At 40.4% G+C, this 21392-nt stretch overlaps 1 protein-coding gene across 6 annotated transcripts in view; it reads right to left on the bottom strand.

The window, feature by feature from the left end:
- Positions 1 to 21392, bottom strand: part of LOC117488543 (ephrin type-B receptor 1-B) — a 147164-nt gene that overhangs the window by 26224 nt on the left and 99548 nt on the right. For all 6 annotated transcript variants that reach the window (XR_004556537.1, XM_034137523.1, XM_034137525.1 and 3 more), the window contains 4 exons: positions 14549 to 14673; positions 6681 to 6843; positions 4261 to 4369; positions 3120 to 3184 (listed from right to left, as the gene is read on the bottom strand). Coding sequence is in view for 5 of the 6 variants with exons in the window: in XM_034137523.1 (XP_033993414.1) it covers positions 3120 to 3184; positions 4261 to 4369; positions 6681 to 6843; positions 14549 to 14673 (462 nt within the window). In the remaining variant the exon portion in view is untranslated. The remainder of the gene's footprint in view (positions 1 to 3119; positions 3185 to 4260; positions 4370 to 6680; positions 6844 to 14548; positions 14674 to 21392) is intronic.

Raw genomic sequence — 21392 nt, 5'->3', positions numbered from 1 at the left:
AGCTTTGCATTCCATAAAGTCGTTCTATTTACAAGTGTCGCCAAGCTGCTCTCCCAGCAGCACCACTGCTTCTGACTCAAGATATCTGAAGGGAGCATATACAACAACAAACATAGGAAACATGCGCACAAAATCTCATGCACGCACAGCCGCGTACACATAGAGTACGTACACCCATTGCTTTCTGATTCACAGTCCAGAGCCCACATTCATATTTAATTTAAAATGCAAACAGTTTATCTCTCTCCCTCCCCGTGGTACAGCCCTCTTAAACTGGACTCATCCTTTTATGGCCATCAGATAAAAAATAGATTCCTTCTTTAATATTTTATATGTCCTTCATTTAAGAGTTTGAAGCAAAAGTATCCCAACGTCAGTTCTATTTTCTACACAAGATATAAAATAGCAATCCTGTCGGGAGAAAATGCACGGCTGCTGCAATGACTCATGGGAGTATAACACATACTTTATACCTTTTTCAATTAGATCACCGCATAAGGAATGGATAAAAACTCAATTTGGATTATAAATCTAAACAAATTCCCTAGGCCATGACACAATTGCTAAAAACAGTTAAGGCTATTAAGTTGACCTGAATTATAAATTACAGTTTACTGCACGGCACCATGTTATTTTCACCAATGTCCAACATTTAGCCTGGTATTTGTCTGCCCTGCTCGTTAACTGAACGGCCCTAATGTATCCACAAATCAACTGTAAGGCAGTAATGCGTACTTTAAACTATTACTGGCTATTGGTACAATCAAATTACTGGTCCTACTGCACAGAATTTACATATTGCCTTAGGACAAACAGCAAAGTGAAACTGTAGCTTCATAAATGCTTATCTTTTAATCTTTAATGAACAATTTATATATCTATGAATCTTTAACCAAAAACATAATTCCTTCTTATTCCTTTTCCCAGACAATATTCCAATTTACATATTTTCAATATATAGATAATCTACTTTGAGAAATGAACATACACAATTTCAGGACACTGTACGCCTATAGTAAATTCAGTCCCGCTTGTGTCCATCTGAGATGCACACTAATCTCCTCTGTGGCTCTGTGATTATAATGAGCTGAGTGTATTTCCTAAACACAAACTAATTATCCATCGTTTGATGTCAGAAAATCTGTTGTCAGAAACAGCGCAGCTTATTAGCATGGGAATCACAGAGGGGATCTAAAAATTGTCTGGGATTAACAGTCACATTGTTACAGATGTGAGCTTTTGTTTATCAGGCATTCTGCTAGTCCAGACCTATAGTACAATGTCGCAATATTCTACAGCTTCTTACCAATACTATCTATGCCTCAGCTAATGCATTGACTTTACATTTATAAATGCAATTGGCAGTGGCACCAAAAATAACTATATACAAATGTATTTGGCATCTAACAATAACCACATGTGGAAAATAGGCCTTCTAATCCCATTCTCATTCAGTGTGAGCAGCAGATGCTGAAGCACAAACAACAGCTGAAGCGACAAAGCAACATACAGGGTTTGAACATTAGTGTTTTAAAGATGTGTTGCAAGTCATCTGCAGAGAAGCATTAGGGCACATGTAGCGCTTAGAAATGTCTGTCTGTTAATTAGCTGGTGTTGACAGGTTGTTGATGTGTGGAAAAAGTGAGAAAAATGGTAAATGCTCTGACGCAGTGAGGTGTGTATGATACGTTGAGATGAACGCTAATGATGCACTGATGTGTACAATTAAAACAAAAGTCATCCATGCCACACAAGCAGTCCTTGGTTCATCTGTTGGAATGATGTGTTTGTTCACGCATGGGTCCCTGCCTGTCATGACATCCCACCCACTGGTATAATGTTAGAGGTCTAATTTTCATAACCATGACCACACTACGAAGCACATACTAATTTTACAGTATGAGCACCATCCCTCTTGACGCCTGTCACATTAGGTGCGCTGGGAATGAAGACACATCACCTAACGTGTGTGGCAACAGCTGGAACAGTAAGCAGCTGTTTAAAACCCTGTAACACATTTTTGGAGATTCACCCAAAACAATTGGCTGAGCTGCGCTATTTAATTGTTGCGTTGAATACTGTAATTACAAAACTGCCAGTCAAATCTTTAGAGAATAGAAGACAACAATACATCATGGGATGGGAAATTACTTCATGAGGTTTGGCGATGTGAATGTTGACGGAACAACTTGTGAATAGGATCCCTTATCAGCGTTTTATTTCTTCTCTGCTTCAGATTGCTTATTTGTGATTAGGGCGGCAAGCTTCTCTGATCTTTATTTATTTTCACCACTCATGTTAATTGCATTTTGTTTAACCAAAGATAGCCTGTGACAAAACTTACTCTGCCCACAGCAGGTTTAACGAGCCCTAGGCTGCCACTGCTGAAGCTTTGACACAAAGTAACTGTGCTGAAACGCTTTGCTGTGTCAGGCTCAACAAAACTCTATACCCTCGAGTGAGCCCCTTTTCAGACTGCTAAGTCGGCAGTAGGGCTTTCATTTGTGGTACAAATCTCATACACACCCTTAAGTGTGTATGTGAGCGAGCATGTGTGATGGAGGTTATGTGTATGTCCCTTCAGGCTCCTTCCCCTCATCAGGTGGTGCCCGCGGAGTGCTTAAAACATGACTCAATCACAGCATCATACAGCCCTGGGATACGACTGTCAGTCAGTGTCATTGTATTAAAGAACCGAAATGTCATTTACAACTACCTCAGGTGAGGATTTGTCTTTTACCTCACTTCTTTTTCATTAATGCGAATACATTATGTAAGAGCTCATGATTCACGTACATCCATATGTATTTATTTATATGTATGTAAAAGGCATATTGTTTAGGTATATAAATAATATATATGAAAACTCTCAGAAAAGAGCATTTTTCACCTACTGTAGGCAGCGCAACATTCTAAATGTCTCTTTTTGGTATTAGGACATGTAAACAACAATCTCTCAACAAAATATAGTATGTATGGTGTATCAAAATACAAATTGATCTTTTTACTTTTCTTTTTTTTTCGGGTTTGAAATACCCAGAATAGGTACAGACAAACAAAACATTTGGGACCAACAAACCACTGGCCTTTAGGAGTTATAAGTGTTAGTTTGGACTTACCTCTTCCTGTGCTGTAATGTTGCAACTTGTCACTGTACACAGCCTCCTTGGTGTATGCCCTTTTCCTAAGGGAGCAATGAATATTGAGAGAGAAGAGAGAGAAAGGGAAGAGAAAGATGACAAGATGAAAGGACGTGTAAACGAGGCCTTATTACTTTTCATGTTTCTCTGTATGGTCTAAAAATGACGTGGCTGAAATTGAATCAGTTGCAGAGGGTTAGCAATGGCAAAATAAGTTTATGAAAATGAGCTGATTTTTAATTAGACCTTGATAGGATCTCTCTGCTTTTCATCTGTCTAGTCTGCCTCAGCATCAAAAGAGCCTGGCCCGCTTCATGAACACTTGCTTAAGGTTGCACACAGCACTGCAGAAAATTCGACTTTCATATATTTAAAGCAGAGCAAGATAGGAGTGTGACAAACTGCTGCAAAATTAAATTGCCTTGACTAAAGTTACTTAACATGGCAAAGTAGGAGTTGTTAGGTTCTCCGTGGAAATGTGTACTCCATTTAGAATATGTCAACTTAGCTGTCCTTACCATCAAAATGATTGCTATGACTAAATGCGCAGCAAGTTTATGTAATGAACTCACATACTGTGTGTTCCACAGTTTGACCTGGGGGCTTGGCTAGATCTCTAATGTCTTACTGTAATGAGTTTCAGTATCAAAGTATTTCAGTACTTTGAAGATACAGTATCTAAATATATGACGGTTGAATAATGCATTAGATGCAAAGTGGTTTTATGTATGGCTAAACTCTGATTAGAAACATTGACAATCCATCACAATGTGATGGAAATCCATTTGCATGCAGCGTTGCCATCTGTCTTTCAATAGTTAATAGCAAATGGGAACGCATGCAGGGATTCTGTATTGGATGGCATGGGGTTAATGTTATTATGTTCCCTATATTTGCTAGAGTGCCCCAGGACGCTATATGCTGTTATTACACTAGCAAAGGTGAACTGGATTTGTTCCTATTTTCTTCCTGAGAAAAAAATCTTTGAAGCATTAAGAAAAACTAAATTCATTTTGTTGACAATTCAATCTGTCATTGAAAAATGTTGCAAATAAGTCATTTAATTACAGCCTTTTCTGCCATGTATTGCAAGAGACAGAAAAAAGTAAAAAATGGTTACCTGCTGCAAACGATGGAGATAGCGATAAGGGAAACAATAAAGACCACTCCTGCTGCCGCTGACCCTGCAATCAGAGGAAGCTGCTCCCTCAGCTCAGACTTGAAGTCATCTGTGTTACACAAAAAAGCACAAGAACAGACTTTGAGAATAGCTCACAATTAGCATAAGGAATAAGAAGAGGCATAGTTGAATGGTTCGACTGGGTGTACTGTACAAAGAAACCATATAGATCTCTCTGTGAGCGGTGCTGACTGAAATCCGGTAAGCTTTAGCAAGACTGGCTGACAGGTGGTGTTTGATAAACCTAGAAAGAGACAGAGAGTGACAGAGAAGGATAAGAGTGATGGGGAGAAAGTGAAAGGGGGGCCTCTAAACCTTCTCAGCTGCTATACCTGTCAGAAACAAGCGGACAAAAAGGTGCACCTTGGAATGTTTTTTCTTACGTGTTGAAAGGAAGGCATCTACTGCCAATCACATGTGTAGCCCAAACATGTTTTATGTACATAGCTGGGGCAGGCTGGCAGGAGTTAAGAGGACAGTGTATGCCTTCCTAAAAGCTCTACACAGCAGAATCCTTCGTTATCTTTGTGTGTGCCTGTATTCCCTCGTCTTTTGCAAGACTGTATTTAAAGCATTCAACGATTTTGCATGCTGCAGGCAAATCAGCAGCTTCTAAATCCAATCCCCCGTGTAGAATGGGCCTATTGGATTAAAGTGATAAAGGGAGAACTAATGCATCTTCCAAGCAGTGTGAGAGCTGGGATATATGAGGAAACTCAATGTGACAGGTATTGCTCACTCTTTTAACTTGCACATTTATCAAGTGTGTTTCAAGCAAACAGTGTGAATGATGTTCCGGCTTCTCAAGCTTCCAGGCAGTCTTCCTGTTTTATTCTGATGCTTATCAGGCATGAAAAGTCCAGATAAATCTCCCCTTCACCCATATGAGAATGGAGTGTTTCTGTGACAGACAGAAATCATGCAGCTACCTGTTTTCGTCGCAAATAGGCTCCTATTACAATTAGTGTGGCCTCAGTTTATTGGAAAACTGGAGAACTCTGACATCATTAACCATACTGATGGACCAATCAGTTATCTTTCATCATACCTGCCAATCAAGTCTACACTGCTTGCGAGTATGTGTGTTTCTGTGTGTAGAGGTGCAACAAGACACCTTATGGAGGTGTATGAAAACGTGCCGAAAGGGTGACAAAGGGGATTATATGTTTTAAGAAAAGATATGGAGGGAGCACAACAGTTTGGTGGTGTCATGACGAGACAGTCGAGCAGGGGGAGAGCAAACTGGCAGGAGGGGCAGGAGGTGGAGCCGTGGGTATTATTGTCAGCGGTTCTCCAGAGTCTGCTGCTAATTGTCTTGACGAATGTCGTGCTATGGCAGCAAGCCAACAGATGAACCGCAAACAATGATTGCTTGAACGGGAGGCATGGAAACACGCACAAGTGTTTGAGGGAGAGATCATTTGTTACCGTCAGGGTGATTCAAAGGTGCCATGACCCTACATCTGCTCTGCGCAGGTAAAGAGTCACAATGATCACCTTCATCACCATTATTATCCTTTCTATCTTCTCCTCCCTCAAGATCATCACCATCCTTTTCATTATTATCATCTTAATTAACGCAATACAAGGAGTACAATGTCACTCCTGTCTTTGATACATTGCACACACATTACATTATGAACTATGGCCACACCTGGAATGTAGGCTAGCAGTCCAGCAGGGAACAACGAGGCAGCACTTGTAATTGCAAATCTTGTAATTGCTATCCATTCAAATGTTTAATTCATCCAGATTGAATGTGTTAATCGTGTGCATTTTAGAACTAATTTTATTGCCTGGGAAGTCTGTGAAAAAACACTACACAAAGAAGGGCTATTTACTGTCACCACCACCAGCCCAGCACACACATTTTCTTGCACTTACACTAATAAACTTAGTTCTGCAGCATTGCCAGTGCAGCAGGTGTTGCAGCTTCTCTTCAACCACTTCCCTTTCCAACAATCCAGCCCCCCCCATGGCAGAAAAATTAATCTCATCAACTACTAATCACAGCTATGCATTCTGGGACGACTCTCCAGCAACAGAAGGCTGGGTGAAAAACCAATTAGCTAAGCATTTTGGATCAAGCACAGTTAGTTGCACAAACAAAAGACACTCAGCGTTCTACATATTCAAAGCACCCACGCACAAACCTGACCGTGAAGGAAATTAATCTAGCTGTAGAAATAGAAGTGCAATCAAACATTACGGTTCCCCTCTATCTCACCTACGAATAATAATGCAACAACAGACAAAGAGCGACAAGAGTGTCAAAAAGAATTGGTGTGTGAGTGTGTGCGTGTGAGACAGAAAGAGAGAGACACACAGAGAGCTGTTTCTCCTGGCTCGCGGATCCTTACCATCTGTGAGGGTTTGGAAGCACATCTTGCTGCTGTATTTGCCAAAGCCAGCCACGGTCCGTGCTCGCACCTGTACGACGTAGACTGTACCCGGCCTGAGGCCCTCCACACGTGCAGTGTTAGTTTGGCTCCGCAGGATGGTGGAGTTAATCTCTGCATGGTCCTGAAAAGAGCAACGAACACACAGAGAGCAGGTTAGCGATGAGTTACAGGGAAGACGTCAGCTGGAAAGTGTTTACCCACACAGTTAAAAAAATAACACTCAGGCAAAACAAGTGTAGTTTGACAGTGAGGAAACAAACAGACTTATCAAGCATTGTATATTTAGGAAATAGCACGGAGAAAGTGGACCAAAGCTGGATGAAATCAGTTTAGGCTGTATATTGTAAACCAGCGATATAGGAAGTGCTGTTTTCAAAAAACAACATTGACAGAAGATGTATACAAACAGTAGCTAGCATAGAAAAATAAATACATGGAAGATAAAGAAGGGTACTGAAGCTCTCTTAAAAATGATGTCTTAAGGGCCAATTTAAATATCAAACGGTAATATGTTTTTGCTTTCGGTTTTTAATAAGGCTTTGGTCAGTTTGAGCTTCAAACACTGCAGCAGGCATATACCCATGAAAACACAAGCACACCACTCACAAACACTGGCACACATACATCATGTGGTAATTAAAATGAATCATTTCTTTTTAACTACAAAGAACAACAGCTACTTCGGAACAATAATAGAGTATTGTCTCTTCAGATGTGCTGTATGGCAGTTTAATTACTGCAGGAAGTTGGAACAATACATCCTCTTGTTTTGTTGTCTGAAGTGCGATGCATTTTAAATATAAAGGAAGGCTAGAAAAAAATCCTAGGTGCAATTGCTTTTTGCGGTGACATACTATGTAGGTGTATGCCTTTTTTCATATGCTCTGTTTCTACATTTGAATATATGTTCGGATCCTGGAAGTTAACATGCATGTTTGTATGTATGCATACATTATGGCCATTCATCATGTAAAAGACTGTGTAGGACATGCCGTCCTGATCATGCATCTCTTTCCATCTTTTCCAGGCTTAAGTCTGCAGTAACGTTTGGGGCTATCTGATAGGGGGGATCAGTAATTACTTAGGTCTGTCACCTTCCCCAACCCAGAGTGAATATGACAGCCAGAAAATAAGACTGCACCTACACTACACCCACCACTGCAGGCTGCTGATAGCTAGATGCAGACACACTGTTGAGAGGGAAAAGGGCAGTTGAAAGTGGGGGGGGCGCAATTCCCTGTGTCAGTAGAAATGTGTAAATGTTGTTTTTATTAAACTTGGTAAATACACTAATAATACATGTTTGACTGCTCTGAGGAAATATGAATAAAAAATCTAAGCTGACAACAGTGTGGAGTGGGAAAGATAGATAGGCAAAGAGGAAGCAAGGGGCAGGGGGGTGACGAGGAGGAGGAGAAAGATGATGGCAGGAAGCGATAAGAAACTCGAGGCAGAAGCAACCCACATCGAAATCATTATCCAATCTGATTGGTGTAATTGAATCATTCCGGTTGCTCCGTCATTGAGCAGACGGAGCAACCCCACATAATGATTTGTGCAATCACATTAGCTCTTATTGGACACTCTGGGCTTGATGAAGACAAATGTTTGTGCTTGGGATGGGAGAGCATCGCATCAACAGGCTTACATTCGGCTGCTGAGAGGAAAAATATGTTTATAAACAGAAAGCTAGATGTAACTTGGTTAGAGCGTTTAATCATCTCGCAGACCTTTTGTCCATTAGATCCCACAATCTGTCACCTCTGTGCTGTGCTGCATACAAATACAATTGTGAATTTAGAATTGAAAAGAGGCAGCTTGTACATTTGAAAGTGATGCAAAAGACATGAAACCCCATGAGACACTGGAGCCACCTATTCATCTGGTATAAGACATGGTTGAGTGCACACGGACCACTTGGGGTCAAGAATTGCCTTCTCCTTCTATCTGTCTTTCCTGAATTTCTCCGGACCACACCCCCATCTGTTGAGTTTGAATGGAGGACAGGTGAGCAGACAGATGGCAAACCGCCCATGGGGGAGAATCCCTTGAGGGAGCACCAGCTAGGAATGGCCCTTTCATGCTGCCAGTCAAAGAGGGATTATGTGCAAGACACACACACTCACACACATCTGCCACTTAAAAATGAGCTGGCATTTGGCCCTCCTGCGAGCTAGGGGATAGCCAATAAAATGCCATGCCAGGAGGGACTTCCAACCACGAGAGGTCCTCTCCTGCTGCCAGTCAAATGGGGATTATGAGGGCCACACCCTAACTCGCTAAATAAAGAGAGTGTTGCAGGTGGGAAGGCAGATGGCGGGACAGCCAATCAAAAGCATTGCCAGAGGTGACAGACAGGATGTACCACGTGGAGTTTGTTTTTGGCAGCATTCAGTAAAATCCCTGAGACAAACTTTGCAAGATTGTTACACAACTTGTACATTGGTTTCTGTCTCAATATGTGTACTAGCTACTCAAACTATAACTACCTGGAACCACATTGACAACAGTTACTGGGCAAATGTGGACATATTTAAACAGGGGGTAGGCAGTATAGTAATGGCGTCATTGGAAGATAATTAACGTTTTAGAATATTGTAAATCAATTGGTTTGAGAGAAAACTAGACGTCTGCATCTCCTCTTGGCTTTATTCAGGCTTTCAAATCTAGCCTGTGAGATCATGGACCATCATAGCTCATTTTAGTGACGGAAAGTGCTTATTGGCTGTTCTACAAATACAGATGCGTGTTCACATCCCTTTGGTGCAAACCTGATTCCAACTCAGAATATCCTGAATGCATTTCTAGCATTGGTAACAACTGCCCACACTGCAAAGCAACAACACATTTTAAGATGGAGAGAATATGTTGCTTATCAAAAATAAACTACCTCCCTAGCTTTAATTGGTACCATTCTAAAGATTTGACTACATTTGCTAGATGTACTACATTATTACTGTATCTATTATAATCATAATGGTGGAACTGCAATACTTTTTCTTGTTAAAACTTTCAATTTATTTTTGTAATTGCCAATTTTCCAACAATTGGCATTTTGTTGCCAGCAGACTGCAGAGGGGGAGATCCTTTCTGCCTGTTCCCACTTAAATTCAGAGGGTTTTTGGCTGTGTGTTTGCCAGTGAAAACCATTGCCGATGATTGTTTGTAAAGGCAACCAAGACATTATATGATATTGGACTATAGAACTAACCTGACAAGATATGACGTGTGTGTGTGTGTGTGTGTGTGTGCGTGCGTGCGTGCGTGCGTGCGTGTGTGTGTGTGTGTGTGTATGTGTGTTGTGTGTCTTTTTGTTTGAATGCGTGGGTCTGATTTTCAAATAATGCCAACCACCCAAAATGGACAGCATGGCCACCTGGCGCAAAGACAGACATTGTGAATACCATGTGTCCTCTTCACAGGCTCACACACATGAACGCATGCAAGTATAACACACACAGAGACACACACAGAAACACACAAAGGGAACATGATAGGTTGGGGAGTTTTATGAGGGACAACATTATATTTATATCTTTGCTAAGAAATAAATTGAATTGAAAGAAAATAAAAATAAAATGGACAAATATTGACTAACAATTCAAATCTTATTGAGTAGATGGGTTTTATTACCAAATGCAAATGTTCAATACTACTACATAGATTCTAATCTAAAGTAAAAATAAATACAAATTATTATCATTAAAATGCTGTTAAATATTGTATTTAATTCCATTAAAACCCCATAAACGCCTTTTGGAAATACATAAACTAAAATAATGCAAAATCAAATATATCACCATAGGGCATAACAAAAAAAAAGGTTTTATCGTTTTCAGGTCCTGCAAAAACACCTGCTTAATGCTAGTGAGCATGCTACGAGAGAGGTGAGAAGCATCATCTTATCAACAATGCAATCTGAAGGGAAATGTATTTACTTTGGCGCTTTTAGTTATTTTGTCTTTTTCTTTGCAGCCAACTTCTTTTGAGATGACTCTTTGTATGCTTTCCATTCACCTGGAGACTAACAAGGAGGCCTCAGTGAGCGGGGTGGGAGTCAAACAAAGAGGGAGAGAAGAAGGCAGTCTGAAGGAGGAAATGTGAATACCCTTGCCAGGGGACCGAGGGAGTGCAGCACAAGTCCTGCTTTTCACAGGCTCCATTAAAAATCTAAACTTGTCTGTACAACATCTGTGTGTGTCTACAAAAGTGTTGTGGTCGACTCTGAGGGCTGGCAGGGAGAGAAGAATAGAATAATAAATACTTTTTCTTGGCCTCTCTTCTGAGGAATTGCTAATTGTATGTAAAGTACAAGAGGGATTTTAAAGTGCCAAAAATGCAGATGGAGCTAGGGTCAGTGTGCTGCAGATCCTGGAGACGTGCTGTAAACTTGTGTTTGCACCTGACTTTATCACTCAGTTGCATGAGAGTGCTGTTGTCATACAGAATGAATACACCTGAACTACTGCTGATAGTCACACACAAACACTGACAAAAGCTCCCACCCTCTCTCTGACAACAACAAACACAGAGCCATCAGTAACCGGAGCCACTGGCTGCTCTGCTCCAGCCTTAATGGAAGGCCTGACCTTCGCTATGCTGAGTTATTTCCACCCTCCCGCAAATTTCAGGGAACCACAGGAAAAGGGTATGAGAAAAATAGAGACTGGGAGCATGAGATTTTACTTTTTACCTGAAAAACTTGAATTCATTTCATCTTGCTATCCAATTTATAGGGTAGAATCCTCTTGAGAGAAGTGCCTTCAGGACTACATTCTTAACTCCACTGTTCTGGCATATGTTTAACTTGCAACATAAAAATTGGGAAATCATGTCTGAAAGTATCACAAATCGTTATGCATATGTGGTGCTTGTGAGCCAGACATTTAGCTGTTACTCTAACCTGACTTTCTGGATCGTATTTAATTGTCTCACTAGAACCTAAAAGGGACACTGTGAAAGATCTGGTGGCATCTAGCTTTTTTGGTTGCAGATTGCCAATCCCTTACCATAACACTGCTTTGGGAGCAAAGACATTCAGGTGAAGAGTGGTGTTGCAGCAGTTGAAAAAGCCTTTAGAAGAACGGCTGCATAGGGTACAATCCCGTAAAACGTATGTCTCTATTGTCTGGGTGCCAAGCAGTCAAGGTAACACAACCATGTAGGCACAGTTCCCCTTTTAAAACCATCTATGGACTTTTTTTCTCATGACAACTCCACATTTTATAACTTATTTAATACTTACAAATTACCTACTTACTTACTGAAACTACTTAAAATTACGTATGTTCAAATTGGTTCTTGTGTCTAAAAAAGTCTGTTGAGAGAAATATGTTATTATCTTGATGGATACAAATCCGACATTAAGAAAAGGTTGTAAAAAGAAAAATAAGCTGAATGTTCTTTTAGAATTACCCTGAGGTAGTCACAATGCCATGCTGCTGAAGAAGTCACTCTTGTAAATGGGCATAGAGGGCTTCCTTTGAGATGAAGTCTACAGAATGACAGCTCTCTGCTGTGCTAAGGACTGGCTGACTGTGCCAGGCACGCTGAGACAATCAACTCCTGAACCATGAACAGTGCGACTACTCTCAGATTAATGCATGCATCGGTGAAATGCATAAAAGAGAAGGTATAGCAGGGCCGTTTTTATATAAAAAATCTTATTTTTATGACTGCATTATCCAGCCTATAAATTACCCATGGCTCTGGGGATGTGTGTAAGACATGATAGACATTCCTCCATTATTGCCTTTTATGACTAAAAGGCCACATCATCACTTTACGGCTGCGTGAAACTTCCAGATTGTCAGGACCTCTCAAGCATTCAGAGAATCAATGGAGAGTTGGCAGGACTGACCTCGGAGGAATGCAATTGAATTCCCTGCTTCTCCATATTCAACAAGCAGGCCAAACATGCATGTAAATAACCCAAGCCAACTCGTGTGACACTGAAGATTTATGCAGAGAATTCATCATGCATTTGTATAATAAATCTTAACTGCTATGGAAATTACACACATGGCATTTGATTTTCCACCATCTGCTTTTTTTCTTCTTCTAAGGGTTGGTGCTCAATCAGGCACAAAAACACATCAGCAGTGTCACTTTGGACAGCAGTGGCTGGGTGAGGAAAAGTCTGTTTGGAGCCTATAAAAAGCCTCGTCAGATCCAAAATACAGAGTGTCAAGGGAGGACCACCAATGTGGCAATCTCATCTCCACAGCCTAGTGAGCTGCAAAGCAATCACTCTGACTCACCTACTGTGTGTTACTCACACTCGCATGGTTGTACATGTTAGTACAGGGGGAATATGAAGAAACAAAAAGACAGCGAAGAGTGCAATAACTCCGTCACCTGAATCATCCCAGTGCAATTAGCCACCTTGTCCTCGTTAATTCACTAATTTGTGATTACGCCATGCTCATCTATTTGTGTGAAGACATGCTACATAAACATCAATAGGATTAGGTTTCATTGATATTCACGAGTTAATGGGAGTCTGTATAAGTGTTATTTACACAACACTAAGCTGTCTGACGGATAAGGTTTCTCAGGGCTATGGCAATCAGATTCAATTTCATGACCTGTGCAATGCCAGAGGGGGAAACAGCAAGCATTGCAGCTAATATTGGATCACAGAGTTTCCTACTGCAAACATAATTGAAAAACATGATTGTTGTTCTCTCTGATAGAAAATGCTAAATGTGACAAACACTCTTCTAAGATGCAGCTGTGAATATTGATCCACAAAGCTTAGTCAAAACGAGTATGTGTGAAATAAATAACTTAACATAAAAAGAAAAACATTTGTAAAACTCTATTGATTTTTGTCTTTTAAATGGAGAGCAGAACACGGGTGAAGGTGCACCGAGCCTCGGATAAAGTATTAGCTTAAGATGACAAAGCATGCACGATCAACCTTGCTATAACTATTGATCAGCTTTAGGAGGACAAACAAAAAGATAGAGTCTCCGATCTCTGGGTATCATTATGTCCAAGGCCTTGGGAAAAGCCTACAGGTCAATACTAGAGCAGCATAGGCGCTATGGGGTAAGGCTGGCGACTTAATAAAGCAGACGTATTGTGTGTGAGCAGACGGGTCGATGTGACTCCCCCCAGACGCAAAGCATTTTCACAGCAGGACAGGTTGCTGCACTGTGCAGAGTGGGCCCGGAGCAGAGGTCAACCTATTCACTTCATCAGCAGCAGAAACCAAAGAACAGTGGGAGAGATGGAGTGAACACAGTGAAAGAACATATTATCAACCCAGGGGACTCTGCTTACAGATATCTGGTAAATCTTACATTTTTGGGGGACTTTACATGAAGTTTGTGGAGAGAAGAGGAGACAAAACCTGAAAGAGCTGACATACATATACATACTAATATACACACACATCAAGCTTCAAGGTTCTTTATTGTCAAACTAACATAGCTACAGAGTAATTATGTCGTTGAAAATCTTATGTCACAGGCTTCTCCAACAATGCAACATAATAATAATACAGATAGTAAAAGTAATACAAAAAGAAAATAGTTCTAAAATAAAGCGAGTATGTGGAATAGTGCAGTACGAGTCTATATACAAGTTATTGGAATGATATATATTAGATAGTAGATATATATTACTAAGTAGCAGATGAATGTTTTGACACTGACATGACAAAACATTGACATCACATGACACTGTGCATGCTATCAGACATACCATGTACATTCAAATATGTACAGCCACACATACACACACACACACACATGCACACGCACACACACACACACGCACACGCACACGCACACGCACACACACACACACACGTATCTTACCTTTTCGTAATACCGCAGCTCGTAGTCCAGGATGATGCCATTGGGCTGCTCTGGTTGTGGCCATGACAGTGTGAAGCTATTCATGGTGGAGCTGATCTGGTGCATGATGGGGACTATTGAGGGAGCTGTAGGACACAGAAAGAGTAATACAAAATGAATACAGGGGTTTTTCTAGAAAAATATAGTATAAGGGCAATACTGTGGTGCTGATCTTGTATATAAGATATATAAATGATCGCAAGAACTGACACCTGTATACAAGATGGCGCCGCGGACAGTAACAACAACGCGACGTTTCGAGCTTTGTAAAAACAAAGCTACAGTATCTATGCCATCTATTTCACACGATTATATCTTTGCAGTAATTGTAGCATTTTTGACGAACAGAAATATTGTTTTCTGGCATCACTTTAAAGTTTTACGGGGAAAATCACCATTTTGGTAAGAGGGCGCACGCCGAAAGTAAGAGGGTGCAGCGCCCCTGTTACCCGGTTTAGAACCTGGAATATATTTCTTTAATAATATTGATTATTACATATATCTCTCAACCTAAATAGTTTGTAAACAAAACAGTTATAGACATATTCCCTTAGCCACAAGGGGAGAGTTATGGTTTGCATGCAGCTCATCTTTCCATTTTAATCTAAGATATTAAACTGTAGAATTGTGTTAGCCTTTTTCAGTCATTTTTATTATTTACTTTAGAATCATAAATTGGTATACAAAGCTAGCTCTAGGACAAACAGTACTTCACATCACTTGTATAACATCTAATTATAGTAAGAACATAATCTCCACATTTTATAAATAGTGGACAACTTTAATACATATCATCCCATGTGTGTACCTTGAAGAAATCATTAACAGCCATCAGTACTCAGCACAGAATTCAAGTTTAAACAACTTTCACTCTCATCAGTACCCAGGTAGCCAGCTGAGTCAGGCTGATTAGAGCTTCATTCAGCCATATTCTGGCACTGCAGGACCAAAAATATGCCGGCTCTGGCCAAAACAAGGCTGCAATTTTTGGCAACGATGTGAGGGTGTGGACATGGGCTGATTGTCAGCCGCAGTTAGCAGGACTCCGGCCACAAGCCTGGCGTGAGTCCAGCAACCAATTGTGGTGGATTTAGTCTGCTGTTGGGCTGAGTTATTTTGGCTACTTGGGCAGAATATAAGAGCACTCTGTGTTGCATCTAGACGGTGCAGTTATTAGGTTCCTAAGCTTTTTAAAATATAGATTTAACATTTGAATCAGTATACATCTGCTTAATCTGATTATGCAAATAAGTCACTTGTTATTGTTTTTTAAAATATGTCTGCATATAAGCAATTGACTAATGTACTGTAATTGTATTTTTAAAATAATTCATGCAGTTACTAATAAAAGCTTCACTAGGCTTTTTTATTACCATGATTGTGTAAGTAAAATAACCTTGTAGGCATGAATCTAACATGACATTATAATGTATATTAAAAGATACATGTATTAATCATAGCATGTTCAATGTCATACGGAGCCATTCAGTTAGAAATTACTCCTTGAATGAATGATAAAATGAAATGTTAAAACCTAACACGAACAGAGAATATTTATTTTATTTGCCCATCTAGATGTAACCTAACAACAATTATACAAAACTGTCTTTTTAATGATATAGAGTCTAACACCAAGTAGCAATTGCTGATTTAATTGTAACTCATGTCATGGTAAGCCATAAAATTACTACACAGTGGCAGTAAAATAAATATGTTTGCATCCATTCAATAAAAAGCAGACTGTACTTGATTATCAACAAAACAAGAACCCTACATGTATATATATACTATACAAATAAACTGACAGAGATACATTCTCTATGTAACAAACATCTGTTTATGCACCACATGCTATTCAGCCGTTTGGAATCAAATTGTTCTAGCATTGTGATCGCTTTGGCCCAGCTGCACAGACTCTTATATCCTTCAGCCCTAGTTCACCTGAATGCCCCCACATGGGCTGTTAATTAACCCAGGGACATGGCCATGTCCTGCTCATTGCAACGTTTCTGTCCCATGCATTGCCATTCCTCCATCATCCCTTCATCGCTCCTTACATGCTGCTCAAAGATTGTGTTACTGGACATTAGGAAGAAATAATCCATAATAACAGGATACTGCTGTTTCTGTGTGTCGTTTCAAATCTTAAAATGTCAGTACAACTGCCTTTTTCCTTTTACTGCAGGCATTATAAAGGTCTTAGTTTTAAGTACAACACCCTTTTTTTTCTTGTTTATGGACTTTACAAGTATAAAATACAATTAATTAACCTGAATTTAAATCAATCCTAATTTACCATCAGAACAGGGGTCACATGTCATTGCATCGTCCACCCCCCTTTGTCTTTTTGACACGATGCCTTGCAAATGTACTCACTGATGAAATGTACACATGTTTTAATATCTTGTCACTGAGGCTGACCGTTGCATAGTTTAATATCTGCACTTTTTTCTCTTTGAGGAAAAAAAGCACATTTCCTTGCAGCTAATATCGACATTTTTTGCATCAATTTGTAATGTTAAAATGTCTAATCTTGGGCAAACTCACTAGTTCCAAAAATGTCTCAAACAGTGCTGGCTTGGACAGTAGGTGAGCAAGTTTCTAAAATCTGCAAAGTTAAATCAATATACACTTCCAAGAGGTCTTTTGGTTACCTGTAAATCAAGTTAAAGGTTTTGGAGGTATTTTGTCTACCCTGGTTAGCTAGGTGCCATGTTTTGTCTACAGTTTATTCCAAACAAACCACTCTTGCTGCTGGAGAATCTTGAAAAAAGCACAATTTCCTGTGTAGCAGAAGATTTAGCATCTTACTATAAATGATGTGGTCCTACACCATTTTCTGCCAACATCCAAACAGTTTTAGTTATTGCACTTGCACTTGCTCTTCCTATTGGGTTTAAGTATTCAGGGCTCTGTTGGAAAATGTGACTCCTTATACCTTACTGCACCAATCAGGGCAAAGCAACATTTGGATCAGAATAAGATGCCGTTTGCACAGTTGTTTGCTTTTGTAGCCACCAGTGCTGTGTCAATATAAACTGATCCAATCACTAAACACAGTCTAAAGGAGATTACAGTTGCTGAGTTGTTGAGTGTTAAACCAAGACGTTCTTCTTAATTTAGATGTGAGTTTCTGCTTGCTATTTTCAGAGGCTTTTAGTAGAATCAGTAATAATAAATAAATCAAAAAAGACATGATAGAGAAATGTATCAAGTTTATAATAGTGTCGCAAATTACAAATTGCTTAGCTCGTATGTACAAATCAATCTCTTTACTGCCATGTAAAGATGCTCCAGAATGTACTGTATGATCACAAACTACTCCAAGGTGCTAAAATAAACCATAATTAAATTTCAAAGTCCAAAGATGAATCCAACCAAACGTACTCATCAAACCAATTTGTAAACATACAAGTACGTCTGATTAAAAACTGATTCTGCGCCGTCTGCTCATAATGAGTTCAAAGCTTTGCTGTTTGTATAGAGTGCAGTCAAACGAGTCTCCACCCATGTCTGCAGGCATAAATACAGCCCCACACAAGTCCATGCTCAACATTTTGTGCCTATCAGCCTCTTGGCTCTCGGCCTGCTCGCTGCTGAGGCCTAGTCATCGCTCCACCTGGTCTCCACTCTCCATTTTTCTGAATAACCCCTCTACTCCAAAGGCAATAAATAGCACCCTCTCTCAACTAAATGATCCTTTTCATCAGACTCTTTAATGGTAATTTATTTCTCTTTTTACTTCACTCTTGCATAAATACTCATGGGTTACGGAGTTCTGTAAGGAATACAGCCCCTGACCTCTTTTATTCCACGTAGTTGCCTGCTGCTGTTTTCTAGTGTTCTACAGTTTTAATCAGATAAAGTATTTCTTGATTTGAGTGTCAGAGAGTTAACTCAAATGTAACTAAATAATGAATGGGCACTGTTTATCCTGTCAGTGTGAATGGATTCTGTTACGTGTGCCTCCCTTGGCTCTCACGTCCTGCATTCCCTCATTTCCTCTCTCCCTCTCTCTCTCTTACCCTCGACAGAGAGTGTGAGGGCTAAGCTTCACCTCGGTGCACTTCAGCCTCTTTGCCTCTCAGGCTGGTTCACGCTCCACTGACCAGGGCTAGGGCTGCCTGGGCCGCATTATCAATTACCGGCTACAGGCACACACTGTTTCTGACAGACCCAGGGGAGGGGCACTCTACACATACCATTCCTGCAGTGGAAAAAGTGGCTGAGAAGGGAGGTATTTCCACAGCCCCAGCCCCGACTCCTGATCCCAACTCAATTCATGCATTCAGGCGGACAGACAGAAAAACATCCATTTTTACCCTGAATAATTGTTTCTGCATGTTTTGAAGTGCTAAGTGTATGACTGTGTGCTGGTGAATATAGCCTGGGTTAAGACCTCTGATTAACCACCCGGATCTCCAATCTTCTCAGCAAATCAAACAAATATGCTGTTGTGCTTATTATAGGCTTTTAACCCCATTTGAAGAAACAACCGAGCCAATCAGAGCTTCGTAGGTGGGATTTGGACATCTTCTCCCTGTGCCAGAGCAGCTCTTACTCCTCACGCAAAACATTTTTTTAACCGACAACTTAGTTGATTATAATTTTCATGTGGTATTTGATCAACTTGTTCATTTATCCTTCTGATTGCTAGCAACGTTTCTTTGTTGGTGACAGCAATGATATGTGAGTTACTTGTGATCGGTTGAGACAAAAGTAACCCTAGCTGACATTAAAACAATGTCAAAGTTAATTAACTTTAAAACAATGGAAATGTTATTGGATTTTTTACAAGACAAGCTATTGTTAGCTCTAAATATCTTGTTATACTGTAGAACTTACAATTCTCCAACAAAAAATCTCACTGCATTCCCCAAATAAAAATAAACTTTTCTCACTGACATGTCCCACTGGACAGACAGTGACCGTGTTTTGGAGAAGACAAGCAAGAGAAAGGGATAAAGAGTGTGTATGTGCATGTATGTGTGTCTGTGTGTCCTAGTAGCCTATGTGTGAAGAGCCTGTCAGAGACAATGTGTTGTGCCTGTATGAGGTTGAGGTTCAGCCCAATGAAGCACCGCTGTCCCCTCCAACAGCGTCCCCCACTGTCACCCTGGGACGATGATGCTGACAGTGATTGGTGACTGTGTCCTGCACTCTTCTTTCCTCCCTCCATCCCTCCCACCCCTTGCTCCTGTGCTCCACTTTTATCTGGCCCAACTTGCTGCCCCTGGCTTTTAATGCAGAGCTTGGCTCACCATTAATCAAAGTCAAAGCCTCCCAGTGTCTGGCTGAGACAGAGAGAAAGTGAGAGGAAAGGGGGGAGAGAGAGGGGGAGAGAAAAAAGGTGAGAGAGAGTTTGATAGAAAGTGATGAAAGAATAAAAAGCATGCTTTACCTTTGTACGATGAATCTACTTTGGAATACAGATGAGTTGGAGCATCATTTTACAAATCTGGCACAGACCCCGAGCTTCTGTTTTCAATATTGTTACTGCAGTGTGCAGTCACCATAATTCATATGGTATGGTGAGGGGAAAGCATGTCAAATGTGCTGTTCTGATCTCAAAAAAGGGTTTGATCTAGTAATGTATTAACCGTGATTACTTTTCTTTGGACCTTAAACAATTCTTCCTCAACACTACAACTGTTGTAAAGTATAAGGAATAACAAATGAAGCTTGTCTTTTAATAGTACGTAAATATGATTTGTAATAACAATGTTAGTATTATAAGTTCTCCCCGGAAATCAGCATGCTTGTTTAACATCTCCCCCTCTCTCTCTCTCTCTCCTTTCACCTTGTTTCTCATTGTGGGATTCCTGGGAAAGACTGACTGCAGATAGGCGTCTGTGCTTCTCCAGTAGCACAACTTTCATATCTGAATTCCCAGCTGGCAGTTCCTGCTCTGCTTCAGAACCTCTCATTGAAATGATTGGACAGAAAGTTGCACTTTAATTGGTCAGCTGATATTGTAGCAAAGTCCCATACAACTGTGCACACATACATACATATGGCCACATTCAGAACCACCTATACAAGCAGAGTTGTTCTCTCTCGATGGTGCACTTGCAGTTTGTGCTTTAAGATGCTGGCACACAATTGAACCATGCTGCCTCCTAATAGGGGCTCAGTGTCTCAGATGAGGAGAGCAGCCTATAGTCATGTGCTGTGCCTCTGTCAAAGGCATAGATTTAACTACCACCCTCCCTATTAGCAGGGGCTCAGACGGCCAAGCCAGCCATGACTACAGTACATAGTAATGGGGCTCTCTCAAACATCATAAAGAGGGATCAGTTCAGCATCATGGATTTCTGTCAAGGAACCATGGTTGGAATTATTTTGGAAATCACATTATACGTGGAGGATTCTGAACAGAACTCTACTGTATGTATAAAAGTAAGAAGGAAAGACAAACCTGTGCACTGCATTGAGCCTACATCCTCACAAACACACTGACTTCCTAGAATTACTTCACAAACTGTATTAAGACATCAGAATTGACGAGGAAGCCCAGCAGCATTCAAGCCCCCAATTTTCTTTTTGCCTGCAGCTAATATCTCTCTTTCAGGGTCCAGGGAGAGGATCAACATTTATGAGAACAGGCATCAAATGAAATAAAAATGGCACCCAGAGAGAGCCCGAAGAACCGTCTAAGATGATGTAATCTTTTGACACTGTAGCTCTGATACATAGAAAAAACAATGAGGGGGAAGGAACAAGGAAAAAGGCAACTCTGTAAGGCTTAAACTGTACAAACTTAATGAGTAGTGTCTTGAACTCGCACAACGTACATGTTGCCTAA

The sequence above is a fragment of the Trematomus bernacchii genome, unplaced genomic scaffold (genome assembly GCF_902827165.1).
Source record: "Trematomus bernacchii unplaced genomic scaffold, fTreBer1.1, whole genome shotgun sequence".
NCBI lineage: Eukaryota > Metazoa > Chordata > Actinopteri > Perciformes > Nototheniidae > Trematomus > Trematomus bernacchii.
The sequence above is the reverse complement of the archived record's forward strand: the minus strand, read 5'-3'. Positions and strand labels throughout refer to the sequence as shown.